This window comes from Sminthopsis crassicaudata, chromosome 5 (genome assembly GCF_048593235.1).
Source record: "Sminthopsis crassicaudata isolate SCR6 chromosome 5, ASM4859323v1, whole genome shotgun sequence".
NCBI lineage: Eukaryota > Metazoa > Chordata > Mammalia > Dasyuromorphia > Dasyuridae > Sminthopsis > Sminthopsis crassicaudata.
In genome coordinates, this window is record NC_133621.1 from 61,249,328 (window position 1) to 61,273,915 (window position 24,588).

A 24,588-nucleotide genomic window follows, 5' to 3' on the forward strand; every position below is an offset into this window, starting at 1 on the left:
ATCTCTCATCAAACTCTTGTAGCCATGAGATGGGGAAAAGTAGAAGTAAATGAGTGAACCATTCAATTTCCTCCAATTTACTACATATAACTGTTGTAAAACACAGACTTATATAGAAAGTATAAACAAACTGTTCATTTGACCCCTTCTCTTTTAATGGCTCATCTGGGTTTACTTTATCCATTTTGTTTTTATCCTGACATTCACACCCCACATTCTCTCTACCATAACTCACATTCATATATGATTTAAGGCTTGTACCTACATAACTTAACTTGATCCTGAAAAAAGCCCAATGAGGTAGTTATTATCTTCATTTGTAATTTTTTATAGATGAAGAAAACTGAAGGCCAAAGACATCTCCAACCCCAAAGCTGCTGAGTGCTGGTAAAGAAATGTAAATTCCAGTTTCAAAGTCAGCACACTAACCCTGTGCCATGCTGCCTCTCCTAAAGGCCCTGCCTGGTAAATGCCCAAAGCTGACTTCAGAGCCTAGGTAAGTGTGTTTAAAGATAAGTGTGTCTGTCTTTAAAAAGACAAACTTACAACTATTAAATTGTTTGCGCCAAGAAAAAAAAAAAAAGACTGATGGCACTTGATTAGGTAGATCTTGTGTTAGGAGAGTCGAGATGCTGTAATGGGAAACAGCATATTTAATTATGGATAAAATCAAAAGAATGAATGAAGAAAATGTTGTGTTTTCTAAACATGTTCTAGTCAATGTTTCATATTCTCAACTTCTAGTGATTTGAAAAATTATATATTCTGTATGAACAGACATTGGAAATCTGGTTTTGTGTTCTTGACTTCCCAAGTAGTCTGTGGAAAAATTTCAGTGGGTTCATAAACTTTGCTAGGAAAAAAAGACTTTAGAAGTTTGAAAGAGACAATCTTCTTAAACACAATTCAATATAGCTCTTATTTGAATATTAAAGAGATTAAAATGCTACAAAATTCTTTACTCAAAAGGCATTAAAAACTGGGAAATTTCTAGATATTTTATCTAATTTTAATCTTTAGAATAACTCTCTAAGGCAAATGCTATTACTATATCTATTTTACAGTTGAAGAAAACTGAGGCTTAGAAATTTTAAGTGCCTTGCATACCTGTCCAAGTTCAGAGTCTAGTATCAAATACAGCATTTAAATTTGGTCTTCTTGACTCCAAGTTTAAGAAACCACACACACACACACTCTCACTCTCTAAGTCTTAATGTCAAGCTTTAATAGTTAATAGTTTAACTTTACTTTTGGGATACCCTATGATCCCAAAGGTCAAATGGTTTGCCTTCATGAGAACATTCTAAGCAAAGGCTAGATAGTTAGGTATGTTGTTAAAAGGATTCTTGTTCTAGCAGTAGGTGAAGTAGACAGATGGTTCTCTGAGACTCCTCATTCTGATAATGCATAAGAAGAACCAGAGAAAGGATGAAATGGGAATGCATAAGAAGAACCAGAGAGAGGATGAAATGGGAAATTTGGAGAAACAAAGTAGATAAAGCAAGCCAAACAGGTAGTTCTCAGGTAGTGTAATATAAAACTTCAGAAGAGGAGCACCTGTGCATAATCCAGCTTCAAAAGCAGGTCCTCCTTCTTTAACTTGCTTAACAAATATGGTGTCCATGGGCTCCAGTCGGTTTCTTTGCTTTCCTGAAGAAAAATACAGAGGTTTTAATGATAAAAACTTATAAACCAAAAACTCTTCATGAAAACTGCCATCCTTTTAAGCCAGGATTTCAGATCTGTGAATTTGGATAGGAAAAACATACATCTTTGCTTTCATTCATCTCTAACTGAAAATTAGAATTTCCTTTAATTGATTAAGGACCTTATTCTTAGAAGAAGCTCAAGGTTTTACCAGATTGTCAAAGGGTCCACAATACCATAAGCATAAGAATTCCCGACTTATTATCTATAATTATCTCTAATAATCATGTCCATACAAACATCAATATCAGGGAATCTGGAAGATTAAAAGAAGTTGAGGCTAAATGTCATGATTGTTCTCAAGTTCTTTTTGAAGAACCAAGTAAAGTATTGGTAGAACTGATTTGCACCCAAGAGACATTAGAAATATCATTTCACAGGTTATTTTGCCATCTCACTCACTGAAATAGTAATTGTGAGCACAAGCAAAGGAAATACCATGAAGATAACTGCGGCTTAAACATAAATATTTACTGAAAAGGATGAAAAAAATAGAAAGTCTATGAAAAAATTCTACAAGATTATCAAAACAGATACATTAATAATGATAATCGGATGACTGATGAACAAAGCTACATTCTTAGAAGATGCCTGTACAAAGTTCATAAAGCAGAAAGTCCCCAGGAAGATATTATCCAGATAATCCTGTAAAAGTGGAAGGCATGATGATGCATCTACTAAAGCCAGAGACCTCAGCCACTGAAGAGACTAGTCTAAGAATCCACATAAGAAAACCCAAATGGATTTTTAAAAAAAGATCATTTTCCATACTATGACATAAACATAGTCCTCAACATATGGAATGAGCTCATTCCCCATTAGATGGCAGGTGTGGCTACAACACTTCAGAGTTTGAAAAGTGTTTTCTCTCTCTCTCTCTCTCTGTATATATATATATATATATATATATATATATATATATATATACACACACACACACACACACACACACACACACACACACACACACACACAACAATACTGTGAGGTAGGACTATAAGCTTTATCTTCATTTTCTAGATGAGAGAACTAAAGCTCAAGGACTAAGACACTCATTTGTGATTATATAATTAACTGATATTAAGAGGTAAGATTCAAAACCAAGTCTAGCACCTGAAGCATTACTACTATACTGTCACGATAATGTTTCAAGGTAACCCAGAAGAAAATAAAAGAAATCAGAAGATTTTTTTTTTCTTGGTAAGTATGGAAAGACAAACTTGTCAACACATGGAAAAATGTGAACTAAAGAAGAAACACTCCAAAATATTTCTAAAGAAAGCAAAATAGTAAAAATGGTTGACTTTTTTCTTCCTTCTCATGCTGCATTCAAATATTTTAAAAATGAAATAGTGAATTGATCAGAGAAATGCAAATTAAGACAACTCTGTACCACTACACACCTGTCAGATTGGCTAAGATGATAGGAAAAGATAATGACAGATGTTGGAGGGGATGTGGGAAAACTGGGACACTGATGCATTGTTGGTGGAGTTGTGAACGAATGCAACCATTCTGGAGAACAATCTGGAATTATGCCCAAAAAGTTATCAAACTTAATGGACTTATATCCCAAAGAGATCTTAAAGAAGGGGAAGGGACCCACATGTGCAAAAATGTTTGTGGCAGCCCTTTTTGTAGTAGCCAGAAACTGGATGCCCATCAATTGGAGAATAAATTGTGGTATATGAATATTATGGAATATTATTGTTCTGTAAGAAATGACCAACAGATAAATACAGAGAGGCTTGGAGAGACTTACATGAACTGATGCTGAGTGAAATGAGCAGAACCAGGAGATAGTTATACACTTTAACAACAATACTGTATGAGGATGTATTCTGATGGAAGTAGACAAAGAGAAGATCTAATTCAGTTCCAACTGATCAATGATGGACAGAATCAGCTACACCCAGAGAAGGAACACTGGGAAATGAGCATAAACTATTTGCATTTTTGTTTTTCTTCCCAGGTTATTTTTACCTTCTGAATCCAATTCTTCCTGGGCAACAAGAAATTCGGTTCTGCACACATATATTGTATCTCAGATATACTATAATATGTCTAACATGTATAAGACTGCCTGCCATCTAGGGGAAGGGGTGGAGGGAAGGAAGGGAAAAATCAGAACAGGAGTGCAAAGGATAATGTAAAAAATTACCTATGCAGTACAATTAAAAAAAAAAAAGTTATAATTATAAGATTAAAAAATATTTAAAAAAAAGAAATACTAATATATACTTTAACATATTTAACATGTATGGGACTACCTGCCATCTAGGGGAGGGAGTGGAGGGGAAAAGCTGAAACAGAAGTTTTTGCAAGAGTCAATGTTGAAATGCATATGTTTTGCATATAAAAAGCTATAATAAAAAAAGAAAAAGAAAAAGAAATAAGGAAATACAAAGAAAAAAAAATGAAATAGTGAAGAACAATTGTTTCTCTTTCATGATACCAGCCTCACAAATACTGCTGGAGATAGTACTGGGGCTCTGAATTGGGCCTAGGATTTTCCAATACAGAAAACTCTCAGAGGAGGAAGCTCCTAGCTGGCAGAAAGTACTTTTAGGCTTAGAGCACTGCTAAGAGAATCAATGACCAGCAATTACACATTCAAATATGTGTGGCAAAAGGGAAGAAGAAAACATCTTTCTGGCCCTAAGGCCAAATATGTCTACAAAGCCTAAAGGAGCAAAACAGACTTGAAATGACAAAGTAAAGAACTGCAAAACATAGTTAAGTATTAAACATCTTGTAAAAATATGCTAATGCCTTGAGTAAGTGTTAGAAGGGACCAAAGTGCAAAATTGACCAAATCCTTTCATTTCACAGATGAGGACGCCTGGAGAAGGACAACTTCTTGTGCAGTGCATCTTGACAAAGAGGCACAGCCAAGATCTAAATAGAAGTATTTTGACTTTCAACTATAGTAATATTTCCACTATTCTATGCTGCCAAACCACAACATTGGAAATATCAAATTATTAAGATGGGGAAACTAGAAGCAGACACAACAACAAACAAATTTTTCAGCCTGACATTTAAGGCAGCTCAAAATCTGGCTCTTAATTAATTTTTTCAATGGAATTTCTGATAAGTTCCATTCACTAATCCATTTTTCAACTTCACATGCTATTTCTTGTTAACCATGTACCTGCTAAAAATGCCTAGAAAGTATTCCCTCTTTTGATTTTACCTCTCACAGTTCTTATATTTCATAAATACTCTGCCAAATCTTCCCTGGTTACTTTAATTGGTACTGCTCTATTCTCTTTTCAAATTATTTTTAAATTATAATTACCTTTAAGGGAAGAGGGGAAGATATGCTTCCTACTCCCATGAGGGCTGGAACTCTATTCCCCAATATTTAAGACACTAAATGCACAGTTGGCACTTAAATTAAGAATAGCAAAGGAAGGAACAGAAAAACTATGGGAAAAAAGCTAACTAAAAGATTTAACAATTCAAGTAAAAGGAGAAATTGTTCTGTATCTTTCAACAGACTTTAAGGGGTTCACTGTATAACAGAGTTATAATAAGTAAGGTTCAAAATGTTGATACTAAATTTAAAAGATCCAATCGTGTATGGAATACTGTTTTGAAAAAGGCAAGAAAATGTGTACTATAGTTTTTAAGGTTTCCACCAAAAGCTGCTAATTTTTTTTAAGTTCACTAATTTTATTTTAAAAATCAGAAAACTTTTTAATTTTAACATTTTCCAATTTACATTCAAAACAATTTTTTTAATTTGTTTTTAAGATTTTTGAGTTCTAGGTTCTCTCCCTTATCCCCACTCAAAATTAAGAAACTACATGTGAACTTATATAAGACATTTCCATAAAAGTCAACTTGTGAAAGAAAACAGATCTCCCAACCTAAAGAAAAACAAAAGCCCTCAAGAAAAATTAAGTTAAAGATAAAGAGAGAGACAGAGAAATAGAGAATGCTTAGATTTGTATTCAGACTCAATCAGTGCCTTCTCTGGATATGGACCGGATTTTTCATCTTAAGTCCTTCAGAGTGGGTGTGGACGATTGTACTAAGGAGAATAACAAAATCATTTATAGCTGGTCATCCCAAAACACTGCTATTACTTTGTACACTATATATTTCACTTGGTCCATGGAGGATTTTCCAGGTTTGCTTGGTTTTTTCCTGAGAGCATACTCATCATTTCTCAGAGAACAATAATATTACATCAGAAAAACTTGCTTTGAAAATCTTTTAAATTACTATTGCTAATTCTATTCCCCCCCCCATTTATTCTCTCTCCTTTCACCCAGTTCTTACTTGTTTTGCTACTACTTCCTGTTTTGATATGCACTCTTTTATCATCCTCCCCCCTTATTTAAATACATCCAGTATTATTTCCTCCTTGAGCCAATTCTGAGAGTAACACTCCCTCACTCCCCCTTCTCCCTTTTTTCTCGTCCACTGTAAAAGCTTTTTCCCATGCTTTTTTTTTTTTTTTTTGGTATTATGTTTTCAGCCATAAAGTAGTACTTTAAAGTTTATAAAGCACTTTTCTCATCTAAGCCCTATGATCTAGAAAGACAGTGCAAGGTTATTGTCCCCATTTTATGAATTAGAGACTATGAGTTTTAGGGACTGAACTTGCCAACTCCAAGGTTGGTGCTCTTCCTTCATGACATGCAAATGACATAATTTGAGGAAGAAAAACTAATGTCAGAAGCAGAAACTAGATTTTAAAAAATTACAAGGAGCTGAAATCAACAAAAGAAAAAGGACAGTAATCAATGTAAATGTTCTGCATTTGAATTTCTTGATCTTTTTAGGTCTAAGATTGGGATAGGAAAATATACAGCTTGACAGCAATTTATTTTTTAAAATGTGAGGTTTTCTTAAATTTATTAAGTATCATACATGATTTTAAAAAACTTATTTACATGTTTAGAAATATATAGATCCAAATCAAAGGAGGTAGTAGGTTGTACTATGCTCTGTAGAAACTCCATTTGGAGTTTTGTCTAGTTTTAAGTACCATATTTTAAGAGGAAAACAAATTAAGAAACATCCAATAGAAAAAAAAAAAAAAAAAAAAAAAAAAAACCAGGATATGAAAATTATATGTCATCTGAAGAGCTAATTTGGAAAAGAGAAGTCTGAAGGGGAAATCATTGTTGTCTTAATATGTTTGAGGCACTGCCTGATGAATGAAAGGAATCTACTTAAGACAGATTTTAAAAAGAATTTTCTAACATTTAGAATTGTCCAACAATGACAAATTAAAAATTTTGAAATAAGCATGAAATAGACTATTTTAAACAATGGAAGCATTTAAGGGGGGGTTTAATGTCCCTTTTCTAAGATGTCATAATAGGAGCAGCTAGGTGGCACAGTGCCTGAATTCAGGAGGACCCGAGTTCAAATCTGGTCTCAGACACTTAACACTTCCTGGCTGTGTGACCCTGGGCAAGTCACTTAACCCCAGCCTCAGCAAAAAGAAAACAAAAAACAAACAAAAAACAGATGTCATAGTGGCGATTTCTCTGACAGGAAAGGAGCTCAGTCTAGATAACTTTAAGGTTTGCCATAACAAAGACTCTGTGATGCTATGAGATCTTAAGAGCTTCAGTTATCATCTCTATTCTACAGACTTATTTTAATTTCTTTTCAATTTGTACCTCTCTGAAACTCTGATTTTACATTTTTAAATATTGGCTATATTTACTAAGACAATATATCCCTATTTCAGTTTACTATGTCTAAAATTTAACTCATGATCTTTCTCTTCCCCTTACACATAGTTCCTATTGTTTATTTCTCTATTCTATTAATAGTTTAATTATTCTTCAGGTCATTCACATTCAAAGCTAGTTAACAAAAAATACATAAACAGCACTAGATGTTATAAAGCTTCTCTCAAGACCTCAATGTCTTCTACCCCCTTCTCTCAGATGTCTTACTGAGAAAACTAAGGACACTATTATTAATTCCCCCCTTTTCCCTCCTCTAAATTTCAAAAACCTTGAATAATTTTGCCTGTCCTTTACTCCTACCTCTGAGAAAGCTCTTCTTCCCTTTGTCATGACCAACATCTCATCTCTCCTTGTGGCTTTGATCCTTCTGTCTTTTCAAGGTGTAATATTCTTCTGTAAATGTAATCTTCTCTTGTTGGGGTTTCCTTGGGGTCTCTGAAGGCAGCCTTAGTTTCAGTTCAGTAATCACCACAAGTGCAGCCAGGGATTAAAGTCCAAATTCTTTATTGTCTCCTTCGCTTGGGATTTAGCTAGCTTTTCTGGAGGTTTATCTCTCTCCTTGGTTCTGAGAGGCCTGCCTTCTCTGGCTTCTGAATCTCCCGGACTATCCAAAGGTTTGTACGTCAATCTCCAGCCACCACACAAAGGTGGATGATGGAATGAATGTGTGTCAGCTTCTAGTGCGCTTGTCCTTTCTAGCCCTGAGACCTCCTTCTTATATGTTCCACACTGAGTATACACCAATCATTTTATCACTAGGAAACCATATTTGTTGTAGGATTAAATCAATGTTAAACTAGATTTAACCATTATCGCCTCAGTTCCACCCAGTACCTTGTTTCAAGTTCTGGCCCATAACATCTCCTTGTAGGATTAAATCAATCATACTGACCCATGCTAAATTAGATAACTATTGTCTCTATTAATTCTACTGACTTAACACCTTGTTTCAAGTTCTGGCCCATAACACAAGAATTTGTGTTAGTGACAAGAGTGTCACTAATCTTTCTCCACCTACTGGCTCCTTTTTCATTGTCTATATATTACAATTATATAATATTTATATTATATTATATAATAATTAGCATATATGTGTTATAATATATTATCTTTGGGACTATTCCATTCTTTAAACAAAAACCTCTTGACTCTTGTTTACACCTCTAGTTACTTCTCTTGCCAAACTCTCAGAATAAACTGTACCTGTAGTCACCAGTTCCTTACTCTTCTTACCCTTTGCAATCTGGCTTCTGACTACATTAAGTCAAATGTAATTGCTCTTAGGTTATAGTACCAGTTATCTTAACTGCTAAACATGTTTTTTCTTCAACTTAATTTCTTCTCCCTTGCCCTGAATGCTGTCCCAGTTCTCAATCTTCCTATATAGATCATTACCCTATTCCTTGCTGCTAACCACAGGTTGTCCTCGAAGATTTGTCCTAGGTTATCTTTGTAAGCTTCTGAGGGCGGTGACTGGTTTTCATTGAGTTTTTACATCTTACATTCCATATAGTAGATGCTTAATAAAGGTATTTGATTGGATTGGTGATTTCATCAGTTCTCATGGGTTCCACTATTATTTCAATAATATATATTATTGGATATATAGATTCCTAAATCTATATATCCAACTCACAACTACCTCTTGGGCATCAGTCCCCACATCGTTAATTGTTGGTGGTCACTTTTATTAGCTAGCAATTTCCACCTGGACCTCTTTAAACTCAAAATGTCCCAAACAGAACTCATTTTTTCTCTTACATTTAAAAGCCCTTCAAGCTTCCCTATTTCCGCAAAGGCTATCATCATCCTTCTAGACACCAGAGCATAAGTTTGGATTCATTCTTAATTCTTTAATCTCTTTGACACATATACACCTACTTTTTCACATCCAATTAACTGCTTAAGAGGTAAAAGGTGGTGCAGTAGAGAGAATTCTAGCCCTGAAGTCAGGAAGATCTGAGTTTATATTTAGCCTGTTACTAGCTCTGAGACCGTGGTTAAGTTATACATACCCTATTTGCCTCAGTTTCCTCCACATACAATGAAGATAAGAATAGCACCCATCACGGGGTTGTTGTAAAAAGTGCTTAGCACAGTATATAGCCCACAGTAAGCACCCCATAAATGTGGATTCTCCTTTCTTTTCCCGCTCTAGAACGTCTTAGCACATTGCCTGGCTTTCCCTGCTGATGCTACTGAGGAATCCTGAAAATTTTTAAAAAGCTGTGACAAAAACCCCATCATTCACTATTGCTACCACTAGATGTCAGGCTTGGTCCCAGAGATGTGCGATGGCAGCGCTCCAAGACAAGCTAGGGCCTGAAGCCGTCCAAAGGGTCATTCCCAACAACTCCTATGAGCACTGCAGGCCACAGGCACTTCAAAGTCTTTCAAACCACAGCAGAAAGATGCTTTTCTGACAGCTTTTACTTGTCAAATTTCTAACATTCAAAGTAGGAATAACAGACAAAAAGAATAACACACCACGCATATGTGTTATCCTAAGCCAATTTGACCTTAAATCAAAAAGAGAATTACTTCAGTCTGTTAGAGTTAGTAGTAACCATTTTATCAGCCATAATAAACATTTTAATCAGATTAGCATAGGTAGGTAATGAATGCTTAGGCTGAAATGGAATCAGGCAATATTTCCTCAGCTAGGAGAGAGCTGAGAAATCATCTGGTGGAACACATATTTCACAGATGAGGAAAGCAAGCTCCAAAGGTGAAAGTAACTTGTTTGAGGTCACAGATTAAAACTTTGAACCTCGGTCCATGGGTCATGTAAACTACACTATGCCCCTGCTTCAGTAATTCAGCACATTCAAATTGAGAGGAACCTTGGTCATCATTCAGTCCAATTAGCTCCATTAGCTCCTGCAAGTTCCTTTGAGGACAGAAACTCCTTCTACCTGCCTCTGGTACTTAGCAGGGAACCTAGCCCAAAGCAGGACCTTAATAAATGCTGGATGAGTTGACCCTTAACTCTGTTAGCTGACCAAGGCAGAAAAGGAAACACAGAAAGATCATACAGATAGGCAAAAGGTCTTCTGACTCAAAGACATTCTTTTCTAGGACATCTCTCTACCTTCCTGTCATTCTACAGGTACCTACGCGTCAGGTGCAAGCCTAGGAAGATGCCATGGCTCAGGCCTGGACCCAACTCCCTGCCTGCCTGTCCCTTGAGCATCTGTTTTGAGAAAACACTCCCTGCCCCATCAAAGGTCCAGAGTTTGCTGGCTGGCAGACCCTTGGTACCAGATGAGTCCAGTGAAACTGTGGCCCTAGTTCTTCCTTCTCAATTGGTCCACCTACATTTTCCTGGCTGTGGGGAGTGGTACATCCAGTTCAGTGGGGAGAGTAATTAATTTTCTTGCAACAGCAGGACATCAGTTTGACTGAAATACAGAATGCACTAAGGGAAATGACATGGAATAAGTTATTGGGCTGGAGTCACAGTATGAAGGATTTCAGTGTCAAACTGAAAAATTTCTATTCTATCATAGAGGAATATGAAGTCAACTTGAGCAGAGGAGTGACATGTTGAGAAAGCTAGTGTGCTTATCACATCTAACCCAAAATTAGGGAAATACATAGTTCCTATTAGAAGGCAGAAATGGGATCCAAAAAGATCTCAAAAGGCTGGGAGGATGTATCATATCTAATAAGAAATTTGTTAAAATTAAATACGGTTAAATATACCAAATGGATCTGAGGGAAAGTTCTGACAAAGAGATACCAAAATAGGAGGCTGCAAAAGTTCTGCAAAGGAGTAAATGCTTAAACTAAGGCTATATGTGTAGAGATAAGAGAGACACAGAAGAGATGCTGGGGAGGTGGAAATTTCCAGGTAAATGGGAGGAGGCAAAATGAGAAAGTGAGGGTAATGCTGAGATTACAAACCTGGGAGGCTTGAAAGATTCTGCAGCTCTCCATATAAAAGTTAACATTTTGGTAGAAGGAGACTTAAGAGAAAATGATAATGACTTTCTGTTTCTGATGCTCTGAGTTTGAGAAATCCCTGGAACATTCATTTTGAAATATCCAATGCTCATGATATACAACTGAAAACGGGGCACCTGCATGGAGATAATTAAACTCCAGGGAGCTAATAAGGTCACCAAGGGAGTTTTGGAGAGAAGAGTTTCCATTCAGGAAGTCAGGCTGCAGAGGGTTGAGGAATGAAAAGAGAGGAATCAGAGGCAATAAGTGAAAGGGAGAAGCTATAGTACAATAGCTTGATAGGATAGCAAGACCTACTCAAGGGTTTTTAAGGATAAAAGTACAATAGCTTGATAGGATAGCAAGACCTACTCAAGGGTTTTTAAGGATGAGAGAGACTTGGATAAAGTCAGTATAGAGAGACTGAAGTTTGGAAGAACAGTTCTTCCAAGGGACAACTTGCTGGGAAGAAAGGATTGGCTAGGTATTTCTGAAGAAGGCTGAAGCTGATCCCTTGTTACAGTAGGATTAAAGCAGATTGCGTGTCTGCACCAAGTCCAGCACCAACATGGTGAGAAGCCCTCTTTATTCTTCTCTAGGTTGTACTCCAGACTTTTTTCTACCAACTCCTGGAAGGTCTTTATCGTGGGAGCTTACTCCAGTTCTAGAATTCACACACTGGAAGTATTCTTGGCCCCCTTTGTCTCCCCATGAGTGAATAGCCCCTGACAAGATTCCAACATAAGGAGGGACTTAGGCAGCCATTATTTCCATCCTCTCCAAGGACTTTCTCTGCCATGCCCCTGAATCAGATAGCTTCAGCTTTAGCTTCTCTCTCCTCTTCCCACTCCTGAACCAGAGGACTAAATAGCCCAGAAGATAAATTAGTTCTGCTCAGAAAAGCAAAGCTTGTTAAAGATTCCTTAATGATCAGTCCTAGGGTTGGGCCCACAAATAGATGTTGCACCTGCAGGCTGGGTGAGAGATCTCTAGTTTGGAGGGAAAAAAAAGGTGAAAAGTCATAGGAAAGAAGCAACAGACTGACTCTGCTCTTTTTTTGTCAGAGGACAAAAAAAAAAAGCAGAATGCCACAGAAGGTTTAAATTTATTACAAGGAAAATCTCCCTAACAATTAGAACTACACAGAAATTAAACTAGATGTTTTAGAGGACCATATATTCCCCATACTACAAGTCTTGAAGCAATGAACGAATGCTGTAGAAAAGATTCCAGGACAGGTTATATCAGAATAACTGAGAGCTTTTTTAAATCCAAGATTTTATGTTTTGATAATTATCCAAAAATCAAACCAAATCCTATCCAAGGCATAATTTCTATCTTTCCTCCTTTCTTCTCTTAAAGAATAAGTACTTTCTCTAGGATTAGCCCCACCCCACCCCACCCCACCCACAAAGTTCCCTACAGTTGTAGCAAAGAATTGACAGTTACTTTCATAATCTTCAACCCAGCCCATATACAGACCCTTTCACCCAGAGATCCCACTACTAGCCATGTATTCCAAGGAAGTGTCCCTTTTAAATGTGACTCAAATATCTGAAGACGGCTTTCATACTTCTGCTAAAGCTGTTCTTTCCCATGCTAAATTTCACTAATTTTCTCCATCTTTTAAAAAAAAAAAAAAGTTTCTAATCTCCTCACAATACCTTAATTGACCCCTTCTGAACACATTTAAGTTTGTTGATCCCTGGCATGCCCAGAAATGGGCAAAATACTATGAACATGCTCTGTCATGAAATGTCTCTTATTTTTTGAACACTACCATTAATGAAGTTCAAAGGTGAATTGATATAGGCAGTGCAATAGAACAAATAGAGGGCCAGACTCAGCGTCAGGAAAACTTGCTTTAAAATCCTGCCTTTGACACATTCTGTCCATGTAACCACAGGCAAATTACTTAATGCCCTAGGATTTCCTAAGTTACAAATCAGTTACTCATTCATTTGTTGAAGAGGCTTCTTCTCCATCATGCAATTCCCCACATTAATGAAGTGACAGGTCCAGAACAAAACAAACATTCCTCATGCCTTTTAATTTCCTTTTGTAGTAGCCATATCATGCCAATTGCTCCTACTAGATAAAAAAATACTAATAAAAATATTTTACAATTATATAGCACTTTAAAAGTTTACAAAGCACTTTACTTACATTATTTCATGTGTTATATCTTATAAGTACCTTGTAAGGTAGGTGCTATTATTATCTATATTTTACAGATAAGGAAACAGACATGTTAAATTATTTGCCCAAGATTATATAGCTATTAAACATCTGTTGGGGGATTCAAACCCAGGAAGTGTTCCTGAAACCTTCCCCCCAGAAAATATCCTTCTCCCATGCCAGTCCCTTGCTCACATAGATAAGTTCCTCCGAGCTTTCTTTACCTCCAAGCTGTTTCAGAGCCCTCCTCTTTTCAGCCAACTTTTGTATGTGGACTTCTGCAGTTAGAAAGCAAGCTCATGGGAGGCAGGAATTGTTTTTCTTTTTCCATGTATTTATATAGCTAGTACTTAGCATGGGATCTGCTAGTTTAAGTTCTAGTTGCCTCATCTGACTACAAAGCTGCTTCTCGATGTCATGCAGTCAGGCTATACCTATTACTTGACTCTACATCAAGTTGACTGTCTATATCATAATTTTACCTCACAATCTTTAAAGACACGAATTGAAATAGCTATTTTAAGGTACAATTAAATGCACAGTAAATACTTAGGATTAAACAGCATAATTACAACTTGACACCTAATTTACATGCTTTTAAATGAGAGAAATAAGGTTAAATTCAATTTAGAAAATAAAAATTACCCCACCCCCCCATCCCCATAAAGTAAGAATGACAGTCAAGTCTATTAAAACGCCCAATACACATAAGCCAATATATAGATCAAATCTGGGCAATGAACATACTTCTCTTGAGATCACTGAAAATATGCAGGCCCCCAGACTGAGCTGTGAAAACGACAGAAAAATATAAAAGGACAGAAGATCAACCTAGAAGCCTTCCCTACCCTCGTCAGAAGTACACAGTGCCCAGGCATTTATAAAGTCAAGAAGAAAACAAAATTCTAAAAAACAATTTTGTTAACAGGGAAGTTCAAAACAAACACAAAAGAGAAAAACTTGAAAATATCTTAATCCAGCAAAAAATTCCCAGAAGAGTTAAAAATTAAAAAAAAATTTTTTGGTAAAATGAGAACTGAAATAGGGCACTTCCGCTTTCCTGTGGAATAAAGAGTTGAATAGAAAATGTGCCTACAGATACAAGACTCCAAGAAACAAAAAAGAAAGCATAGGTGAGAAATCATTAGGGAATAAATAAGGTTAAAATGTTTATCTTACTATATGGGGAGAAAAGAACGTAATCCTCTCCTCTAACCTTATCATTACTAAGGGTTTTAGAAGTCTAATTAGAGAGTCTAGATTGTAATTCTATTATGTTGAGAGTATTTCTTTTTTTTTTTCTATTTAAATCTTTAATAATATTTTTTTTCCAAATACATGTAAAGAGTTTTCAACATTCACCTCTACAAAACCTTGTGTTCCAACTTTTTTTTACTCTTTCCAAGACAGCAATACGATATTTCCTAAATACCTGCAATTCTTTTGTTTAGATTTTATGTATATATATATATATATATATATATATATATATATATATATATATATATATATATATATATATATATATATATATATATATATATATATATAAAAGAATGGAAGAGAAATGCATGCTGGAAAGAAGGGAGAGAGAAATGCATGCTGGAAAGAAGGGAGAAGAAGAAAAAGAAAATTATCTCATATAAACAGGGTTCTCAAGGTCAATTTTATGCAATGGAGATAGTGGTGGATATGAACAGGAAATACTTGAACCACACTCTCATCTGAAGTGGTTAATGGAGATTATACATAAACAAAGAGGAGGATAGAAAAACTAACCTTACTTGACAGGAAATTAAAAGGAAAAAGAGGCAAAGGGAAAGAAGAGAAATAAAAGAGAGAATTAAGGGAGGTCGTAGTCAGAAGCAAAACATATTTTTCTAAAGTGGGAAAAGGGGAAAGGGGGAAGGAAAAGTACATGAGAATAAAATGGGATTAGGCTGGAGAAATACATTGTAATCATAATACCGAATGTGAATGGGATGAACTCACTCATAAAAAGAAAGAAGAAAGCAGAATGGATTAGAAACCAGAATCCAACAACACTATTTACAAGAAACACATTTGAACCATAAAAATAAACACAAGATAAAATAAGGGGTTGGAGCAGAATCTATTATGTTTCAGCTAATATAAAAAAAGCAGAGGTAACTATCATGATCTTAGACTAAATATAAACCAAAATAAACTTAATTAAAAGAAATCACAAAAGGGAATCTACATTTTACTAAAAAGTAACATGAACAATGGGACAACTAGGGGGCAGAGTAGAAAGAATGCTTGGAGCTGGGAAGAGCTGAATTCAAATCCAACCTCAGAAATTTATTATTTGACTGTGAATATCAGTTTACCCTGGTTGTCTAAGTTTCCTCATTTGTAAAATATGCTGAGAAGGAAATGGCAAATACTCCAGAATCTTGGCCAAGAGATGCCCAAATGGTCACAAACTCTGGCATTAGTGAACAACAACAAAGACAGTGAATTAATATCAATATAAAATATACATCAATTAAATTGCATAGCATAAACATTTTTTAAGAATAAATTAAGAGTTACAGATGATATATGTGCAAGAATGTTAATGGCAGCACTTTTTGTAGTGGCCAGAAACTGGAAACTGAGTGGATGTCCATCAATTGGAGAATGGCTGAATAAATTGTTGTATATGAATATTATGGAATATTATTGTTCTGTAAGAAATGACCAACAGGATGATTTCAGAAAGGCCTGGAGAGACTTACATGAACTGATGCTGAGTGAAATGAGCAGAACCAGGAGATCATTATATACTTCATCAACAATACTATATGATGATCAATTCTGATGGACGCGTCCATCTTCAACAATGAGATGAACCAAATCAGTTCCAATAAAGCAGTAATGAATTGAACCAGGTACATCCAGAGAAAGAACTCAATTTTCAAAAAATTCATTGAACTTAATAAACTCTTAGGTGTGTCACATAGCCCCACCCCATGAAACATAAGATATTAGACTAAAAGAAGAAAATTACCAGTTATCAAAAATTTTTAAAATGAATTCAGAACTAATGAAGAAATAAAATAATTAGGAGCTATTTTGCTCAACTATATAAAATAGTCTAAATAAAATGGATAAATAATCACAGAAACATAAATTGCCTAGAATACTTAAACAGACCTAACTTGAAAAAGAAACTGAGCAAGTCAAAATCACAAATGAAATCACAAAGGGAAAAAAAAAACCAACAAAGACTGAATGGATTTATAAACTAATTCTAGCACACATTTAATGAACAAATCATTCCAATATTACCTAAATTGGAAAAAAATAAAGAAAGGCTCTTTTCAATTTCAGCCCATAATATAAAAACAGTCTTGATACCTAAACTAGGAAAAGTCAAAACAGAAAATGAAAACTGCAGATCAATCTCTCTAATAATAAATGATACTATCAAGAGATTACAGCAACACATTACAAGGATCAAATATTATAACCAGGCTGTATTTTATACCAGGGTAGGAAGGCTGATTCAACATTAGGAAAAATAGAAGCATAACTGACCATATTAACAAAACTAACACAAATCTTATGTTTCAAGAGATTCAGAAAAGGTTTTTGACAAAATATAACACCCTCTTGCTGGTAACAAACAAAAAAAGTAACATTGCTTTTCACAGATGATATGATTCTTTACTTAGAAAATCTTACAAAAAACTAATCGAAACAACTTCAGCAAAGTTTTCTGTATATTAATGACAAAATTGCAAAAGGAAAAGAAATTCCATTTAAAGTAAAATTATAGTATAAAATATTTGGGAATATCTTAGCTGAGAACCATATAAATGAATTATATGAACATAATTTAAAACATTCTTCTCACATACACAGATCTAAATAATTAGAGAAACATTAATTGCTCATGGCTGGGTTGAGACAATGTAATAAAAATGTAAATACTAACAAAATTAATTTACTTATCCAGTTCCATACTAAGCCATCCAAAGAACTACTTTATAGAGCTAGGAAAAAATAATAAAATTCATCTGGAGAAACAAAAGAGCAAGAATATAAAGAAAATCCCCAAAGAGATTTTAAAGAAGGGAAAGGGACCTATATGTGCAAGAATGTTTGTGACAGCCCTTTTTGTAGTGGCCAGAAACTGGAAACTGAGTGGATGCCCATCAATTGGAGAATGGCTGAATAAATTGTGGTATATGAATATTATGGAATATTATTGTTCTGTAAGAAATGACCAATAGGATGATTTCAGAAAGGCCTGGAGAGACTTACATGAATTGCTGCTGAATGAAATGAGCAGGACCAGGAGATCATTATATGCTTCAACAACAATACTATATGATGATCAATTCTGATGGATGTGGCCATCTTCAACAATGAGATGAGCCAAATCAGTTCCAAGAGAGTAGTAATGAACCGAACCAGCTACACCCAGAGAAAGAACTCTGGGAATTGACTATGAACTACTACATAGAATTCCCAATCCCTCCATTTTTGTCTGCCTGCATTTTTTACTTCCTTCACAGGCTAATTGTACACTGTTTCAAAGTCCGATTCTTTTTGTACAGCAAAACACTGTTTGGACATGTATACGTATATTGTATTTAATTTATACTTTAACATATTTAACATGTATTGGTAAACCTGCCATCTGGGGGAGGCGGGGAAGGAGGGGAAAAGTTGAAACAAAAAGTTTTGCAATTGTCAATGCTGGAAAATTATCTATGCATAAAAATTTTCGTAAAAATAAATAAATAAGTAAAAAGTATATAAAGAAAATCAATTTTTTTTAAATGGGAAGAAGGGGTGCCTAGCAGTGCCAAACAAACTATAGGACAAAGCTATTACAGACAAAATTTCAGTACTGGGTAAAGGATAAATTGATTAATTAAACAAAGTAGGTACATAGGTATGGAAACAAATCTACAAGTTGTATAGTATATAACAAACCCAAAGATCTGAAAAACTGTTGAGATAACTGGCAAAGTGAGACAGAAAATAGGTGTAAATCTATATTAAATGAAGAGCTTTAACTGTCCAAAAGAGAAGTTTATATTTGCTCCTGAAGACAAAAAAGAACCAGTGGAACTTACAGGAAGTGGAACCACTAAGCGAGTGAGTGGGGATGGGAAATTCTGATGTGACTGACCTACCCTTCAGGAAACATTATTTCAGCAATGAGGGGGATGTGAAGGAAAGTGAAGCCCAGAGACCCATTCAAAGGCTACTGTAATAGTCCAGGCTAGCTAAGGACACTGATGCTATCAATCATTTAATTTTTAAAATAAAATGTCAAAGTCACTTTTAATTATAGAAATGCAAATTACAATCACTTTGGGGCACTACTACACCCCCGTTAGATTGTCTATCATTACAGAAAAGGAGAATGACAAACGCTGGAGGAGAAACAGGCACACTAATGCCTGATCCAATCATTCTAGAGAAAGAGTTGGAACTGTGCCCAAAGGGCTATCAAACTGTGCATATCCTTTGACAGGGCAATACCCCGGTTAGGTCTGTATTTCAAAGAAACCAAAGATAAAGGAAAATAACCCATTTGTACAAAAACATTTATGATAGCTTTTTTTTGTGGTAGCAAAGAATTGGATATGGAGGGAATGCCCATCATTTGAGGAATGACTAAGCAAATTGTGGTATGCGAATATGACCAAAAACTTTTGTGCTATAAAAAATGACGGAGATAAGGCAGGTTTCAGAAAAACCTGGAAAGTCTTGTATATGAACCGATACAAAGTGAACAGGAGAACACTGTACACAGTAGCAGCAGTTCTGAAAAGATAATCAATTGTGAAGACTTAGATACTTTAATTCATAAAATGATCCATGACAAAGGACTCATGATAAAGAATGATATCTACCTCCAGAGAGAAAACTGCTGAGTTCTAAGTGTAGTTTGAAGCATTTTTCTCACTATTTTCTTGCTTATAACTTTTTTTGGTAACACAGTCAATAAGAAAATGTGTTTTACATGACTTTACCTGTATAAAAGGTATAATATTATTGCTTGCTTTCTCAGCAGACTGGGAAGGAGCTGGAGGTAGAGAAAGAATATGCAATGGAACATTTTAAAATGAATGGGAAAAAAATTTTAAAACCATAAATGGTTCAGGAGTGGTAGTCAAAAATTTCAAAACAAAACAATACTAATTTATAATTATAGTTACCCCTGTCATTTTTATTATAGTGTCAGGCCCACATTATACAGATAGCAATATAACAAAGAATTTAAAGGAGGATGATCCCTGAAAATGTTTCTTTTTGCAGCATATATAAACTTTTTTTTTTTTTTTTTTTAAATAACTACCTCAAACAGTTTACATTTAACTGCTAAGCACACATCAACTGAATGGCAGAACAATATAGCTTGGTAATATGGAGGGCAATGTGAAGAAAATTAAAGTGGGATTATAGTCTGACTACAGAAAAATTATAACATTGATAATCTTCCAAATGAGAATGAAGAGCTAATCACATCAGCAGGCTAACCTCTAGGGCCTCATATCAAAAAAAGCCCTGAGGGGTTGAACTAGATGGGCCCCTAAGGTTTATATCTGTGAAGCTCCTCTCTAGGACTAACATTCCTCCCAGTTTCAGAGTTGTAAGAGCAGAAGGAGTCTGCTTTGGGAGCAGTAAATGAAACTTCTGGCATGCCTTCACCTTGTAGAGCTAGTGTGAACACTGCCTAATGCCAATATATTCTATTAGTTTTGTTGATTCTAAAGTCTCTAATTCTTAGGCTAGTAAAGTCAAACTTATTTAAAACAAACATCACAGTCCTAGAATGGCTACATATTGTCTAAGAAAACTACAAATTAATATTATGCTGTGTTGAATTTTTATTTGTTAAACTTTTTTTCAAGAACATTTTAATCCATCTCCTGGGCTTACTCTGGAACTTTGGGACTGTGACACCTCTACTTTAGATAAGTAGCTTCCAAACATTTTTGATTGTGTACTCCTATCAGTAAAAACATTTGAGCATACTTTTTAACAATGAGATGATTTAGACTAGTTTCAATGATCTTGTGATGAAGAGAGCCATCTACAACCAGAGTGGGAACTGAGTGTGGTTCACAACATACCATTCTCACTCTTTTTGTTGTTGTTTGGTTGCATTAATATTTTCTTTCTCATTTTCCCCCTTTTTGATTTGATTTTTCTTGTGCAACAAGGTAATTGTATAAATATATATATATATATGCATATATTGGACTTAACATATACTTCTACCATGTTTAAAATATACTGGATTACTTGCTATCTAGGAGAGGGACTGGGGGGAAGAAGGGGAAAAATTAGACACAAAGTTTTGCAAGAGTTAATGTTGAAAAATTATCCATGAATATCTTTTGAAAATTAAAAAGCTTTAATAAAAAATGTTTAACCAGAAAAAAAGAAAAAAAATTTGAGCATGTAATCTCATTATGTGTGCATATATTTATAAATTACATAAACTTCTGTATAACTGCATATATTATAAAACAAATAAAAATGAAAAAACATTTGATCCTACAGTTAAAACACTGGATGTGGTCAGACTGGTACTTCGGGACAATCATTCTGGCAGCTTTGTTGAAAATTATGGAGGGGAGAGACCTGAGGCAGGAAGGCCACTAAGCAGACTACTGCAATCTTGGTAAGCAATGATGAGGGTCTAGATGAGGATTGAGGGTGTGTGATTAGAGAAAAGGAAACAAATCTGAGATGACATGAAGGCAGACATAAGATTTAGCAACTGAATAGATACATGGATTGAGGAATTGAAGAAAGTAAGTTGTGAACCTGGGTCAGAAATCAGAAAAGCAACATCTATTTTCATGCCCTGAGTACTGTAATTAATATATAAGGGGACAGACAGAATTCCTGATCTAGTAGCCCCATCAAGACTGGTAAGAGTACTCCATGCTCCTGGGACTGACTCTCCCCCTGCCTCAACACTATCACTCTCCATTTCCTCAAAGAGGCCTTCCTTTAATATTCAACATAAAGAAGATCCAACTCACTTCCAGTTGATCAATGATGGACAGAAATAACTACACCCAGAGAAGGAACACTGGGAAGTGAATGTAAATTGTTAGCACTACTGTCTATCTACCCAGGTTACTTATACTTTCGGAAGCTAATAATTAATGTGCAACAAGAAAATGGTATTTACACACATATATTGTATCTAGGTTATATTGTAACACATGTAAAATGTATGGGATTACCTGTCATCGGGGGGAGGGAGTGGAGGGAGGGAGGGAGGGGATAATTTGGAAAAATGAATTAAAAAAAAAAAAAAAAAAAAAAGAGGCCTTCCTTTATTGCATTCCACTGCCTCCTCTCCATGATTAGAGCTTTTGTTTATACCACATGCATCTGGTATGTACAGATATGTTTACATGTTCTCTCCTTCATTAGAATGGGAATTCTTTGAGAGTATGGATTATTTCTGCATTTCTTTGTGTGTCTTCAGTTCTTACAACAATGTTTAACACCGAGGAAGTGATTAATAATTGCAGCCTAACCTATAAGTGTTTCAAAGAAGAATTTTATTAGCCCTCATAAATCAAGTCCACAAACAACTAAAACTTTTAGATAGGGGAAGGGCTTATTTGTTTCTCTAAAAATGTACTTTATTGCTACTTAAAAGACAATGAAATACTTGAGATGAATGTTCATAACCTGGGCAGGGAAAGGAGAGAAGAGGTATACTTTCAAAAAAGTTGGAACAATTTCTGCTCAAATAACAGTTGGAAAAAGGTGATAGCAACTTAGTGGTCTTAAAAAACAAAACAAAACAAACCTTCATTATGTTTTGTTACTGTTAACAGGATTCTCCTTGGAGAGATTAGTTGTCTCAATTATACTGTCTCAATTATACTGTCTTTAAGATAACAGTATTACCTGTGTACCTTTGATTATTCCCTTAAAATTTTTCTGTTTAAATCAGATTTTTTTTTCTCATGAAGATTATTACTTTTTAAACATACGTACACACATTTCACAAAAGGAAAAAGTAGAAAATGAATAGAAAAGCACAAGGTAAAAAGTAAGATAACAAAATGAAAAAAGAACCTGAATATATTACAGAATATACTTCTAAAAGAAATTAAACAATTAAAAAGAAGAAAAAAAATAGCTTTTTATCAGTTTTACATAATCATGAATTTTTAGGCTCTCCAAAAGTTCTGAAAGAAAATCAGATATCTAAACTTTCCACTAAAAGCTACAACTCCATGTTATCTTTTTAAAACAATGTTTATAATCTCAAAAACTTGGAATAGATTAATCAAGGAAGAAAAAGAGGTACAAAGTACAAGGAGATTAAAAAGTGGCATTACATTTATAAATTACATACAAGCAACCTCAAACTCTTATCTGGGATATATTATAAAACTCCATTCCTAAATTAGCTGTTTGAAACTTATTAACACATTTCTTCATTCAGATAAATTTATATATTGTAGAGTTTTTTTTTTTTTAACTGAAAAACTCTATTATGCTGATTTTCAAACACCAAAAAACATTTTATTAAATTGCACTACTTTAACTACACCTAAGAATCATGATATGTAGGAAAATGAACTCAGGATCTGATCTAGGATGTACATAACACATTTTACTTTCTCAAGACTATAGGAAGCCTAGGCATCCATATTCTACATATGCCTAAAGGAAGGTACTTTTCTACATTTTATGCAAAGTAACTCTTCAGAACAAAGGTTCTTAACCTGGACTCTGTGAACTTTTTAAAAATTTTAATGATGTTATTTCATAAGATTGATTTCCTTTGTAATTCTGTCCTTTATTGTATATGCCTTTAAAAACATTATTTTGAGAAGGATTTCACAGATTTAATAAGGCCATTGCCAAAGGGATCCAAAGGGAAAAGAAAAAAGATTAAGACGCCTTTGTCTAAAGCAGTTCTTTCCCAAGTGTTCTGGATTGGTGAATAAATTACAAATTGGGAAGAGAAGAAGCTTTAGGAAGGAAAAGGACTTTGGGATTTGAAACTCTTCTGTCCACACATGATTTATTTATTCCATACAATAAGTTAATAGACTTGCAATAATTTTATTTTGTTTTTGCTAATCTCACATCACAGTTCATTTCTGATAATTCAGAAATAGATTTTAAGTATATCACATATTTAACTAAGTTTACTGCTTCTACATGTCAAACTGCCATTTTATGTTCCAAAATAATAAGGTTAATGGGACAGGAAGTAGCATTTTATAATTAGTTCAAGGCAGCAACCAAGTAATTACATCCAATTAAGAATCATCCTTATTACCCTCCCTACTTTAGAGAACTGTATACCCCCCCAGAATGTTCCCCTAGCATTTCTAAGCAAAGGATGGTCTACTCCTTCTTCTCAGTGGTTATTCTGTCGTCATTCAAAGGAAATTAGAAAATCTTTCTTAATTAATCAAGCATAGAGGATATCTTGCCAAGGGAGTCAGCACATTTAAAAAGAATATGAATCATTCAGAAAGTTCAAATTTATGGCCAATGTTATTGTATCTTGTATTTGTGCCACTGTATAACAATGCATGTGCCAAACATAAGTTCCACTGGCATACTATTAATAATCAAGTCATGTTTCTAATTTAAGTGTAATGTAGTACATTAAGTAAAGTAGAACAATTATAACCTACAGTACGTAATGAGCTTAAGCATTCTCATAATGACCATTTTCATATCTTTAAACTCTAAAGCTAGCATCTCTTTTAATATCATCTAAAGGAGCAAAAAAGGCAGCCATAGAAACATCTGTAGAAAAATTAAAGTTCATAAACATACCTCCTCTGTTTCCATTCTCTTCATCCTATGAAAGAAAAAGCAAATACAAATAAAGTCTGGTTGTATCCCTGAAAATTAAATTGAAAATTTCATTTTACTAAAACCAGCAGCTCTCCCTTAAGGTGCCTTTTTTTTTTTTTTTTTTTTTTTTTTGCATTAATTGAAAAACAAGTACTTATAAAACTTTGTGGACTGACATTTCTTTAAAAAAATAAAAAATAAAAAAGTC

The 24,588-nt window shown here is 34.6% G+C and overlaps 1 protein-coding gene across 4 annotated transcripts in view; it reads right to left on the bottom strand.

Annotated features, from left to right (window-relative positions):
* The window catches only part of ARHGAP21 (Rho GTPase activating protein 21), a 128,675-nt gene that overhangs the window by 50,418 nt on the left and 53,669 nt on the right, over positions 1–24,588 (bottom strand). For all 4 annotated transcript variants that reach the window (XM_074266949.1, XM_074266947.1, XM_074266950.1 and 1 more), the window contains exons 4-5: positions 24,360–24,384; positions 1,558–1,650 (exon numbers count right to left, since the gene is read on the bottom strand). In XM_074266949.1, the coding sequence (XP_074123050.1) occupies positions 1,558–1,650; positions 24,360–24,384 (118 nt within the window). The remainder of the gene's footprint in view (positions 1–1,557; positions 1,651–24,359; positions 24,385–24,588) is intronic.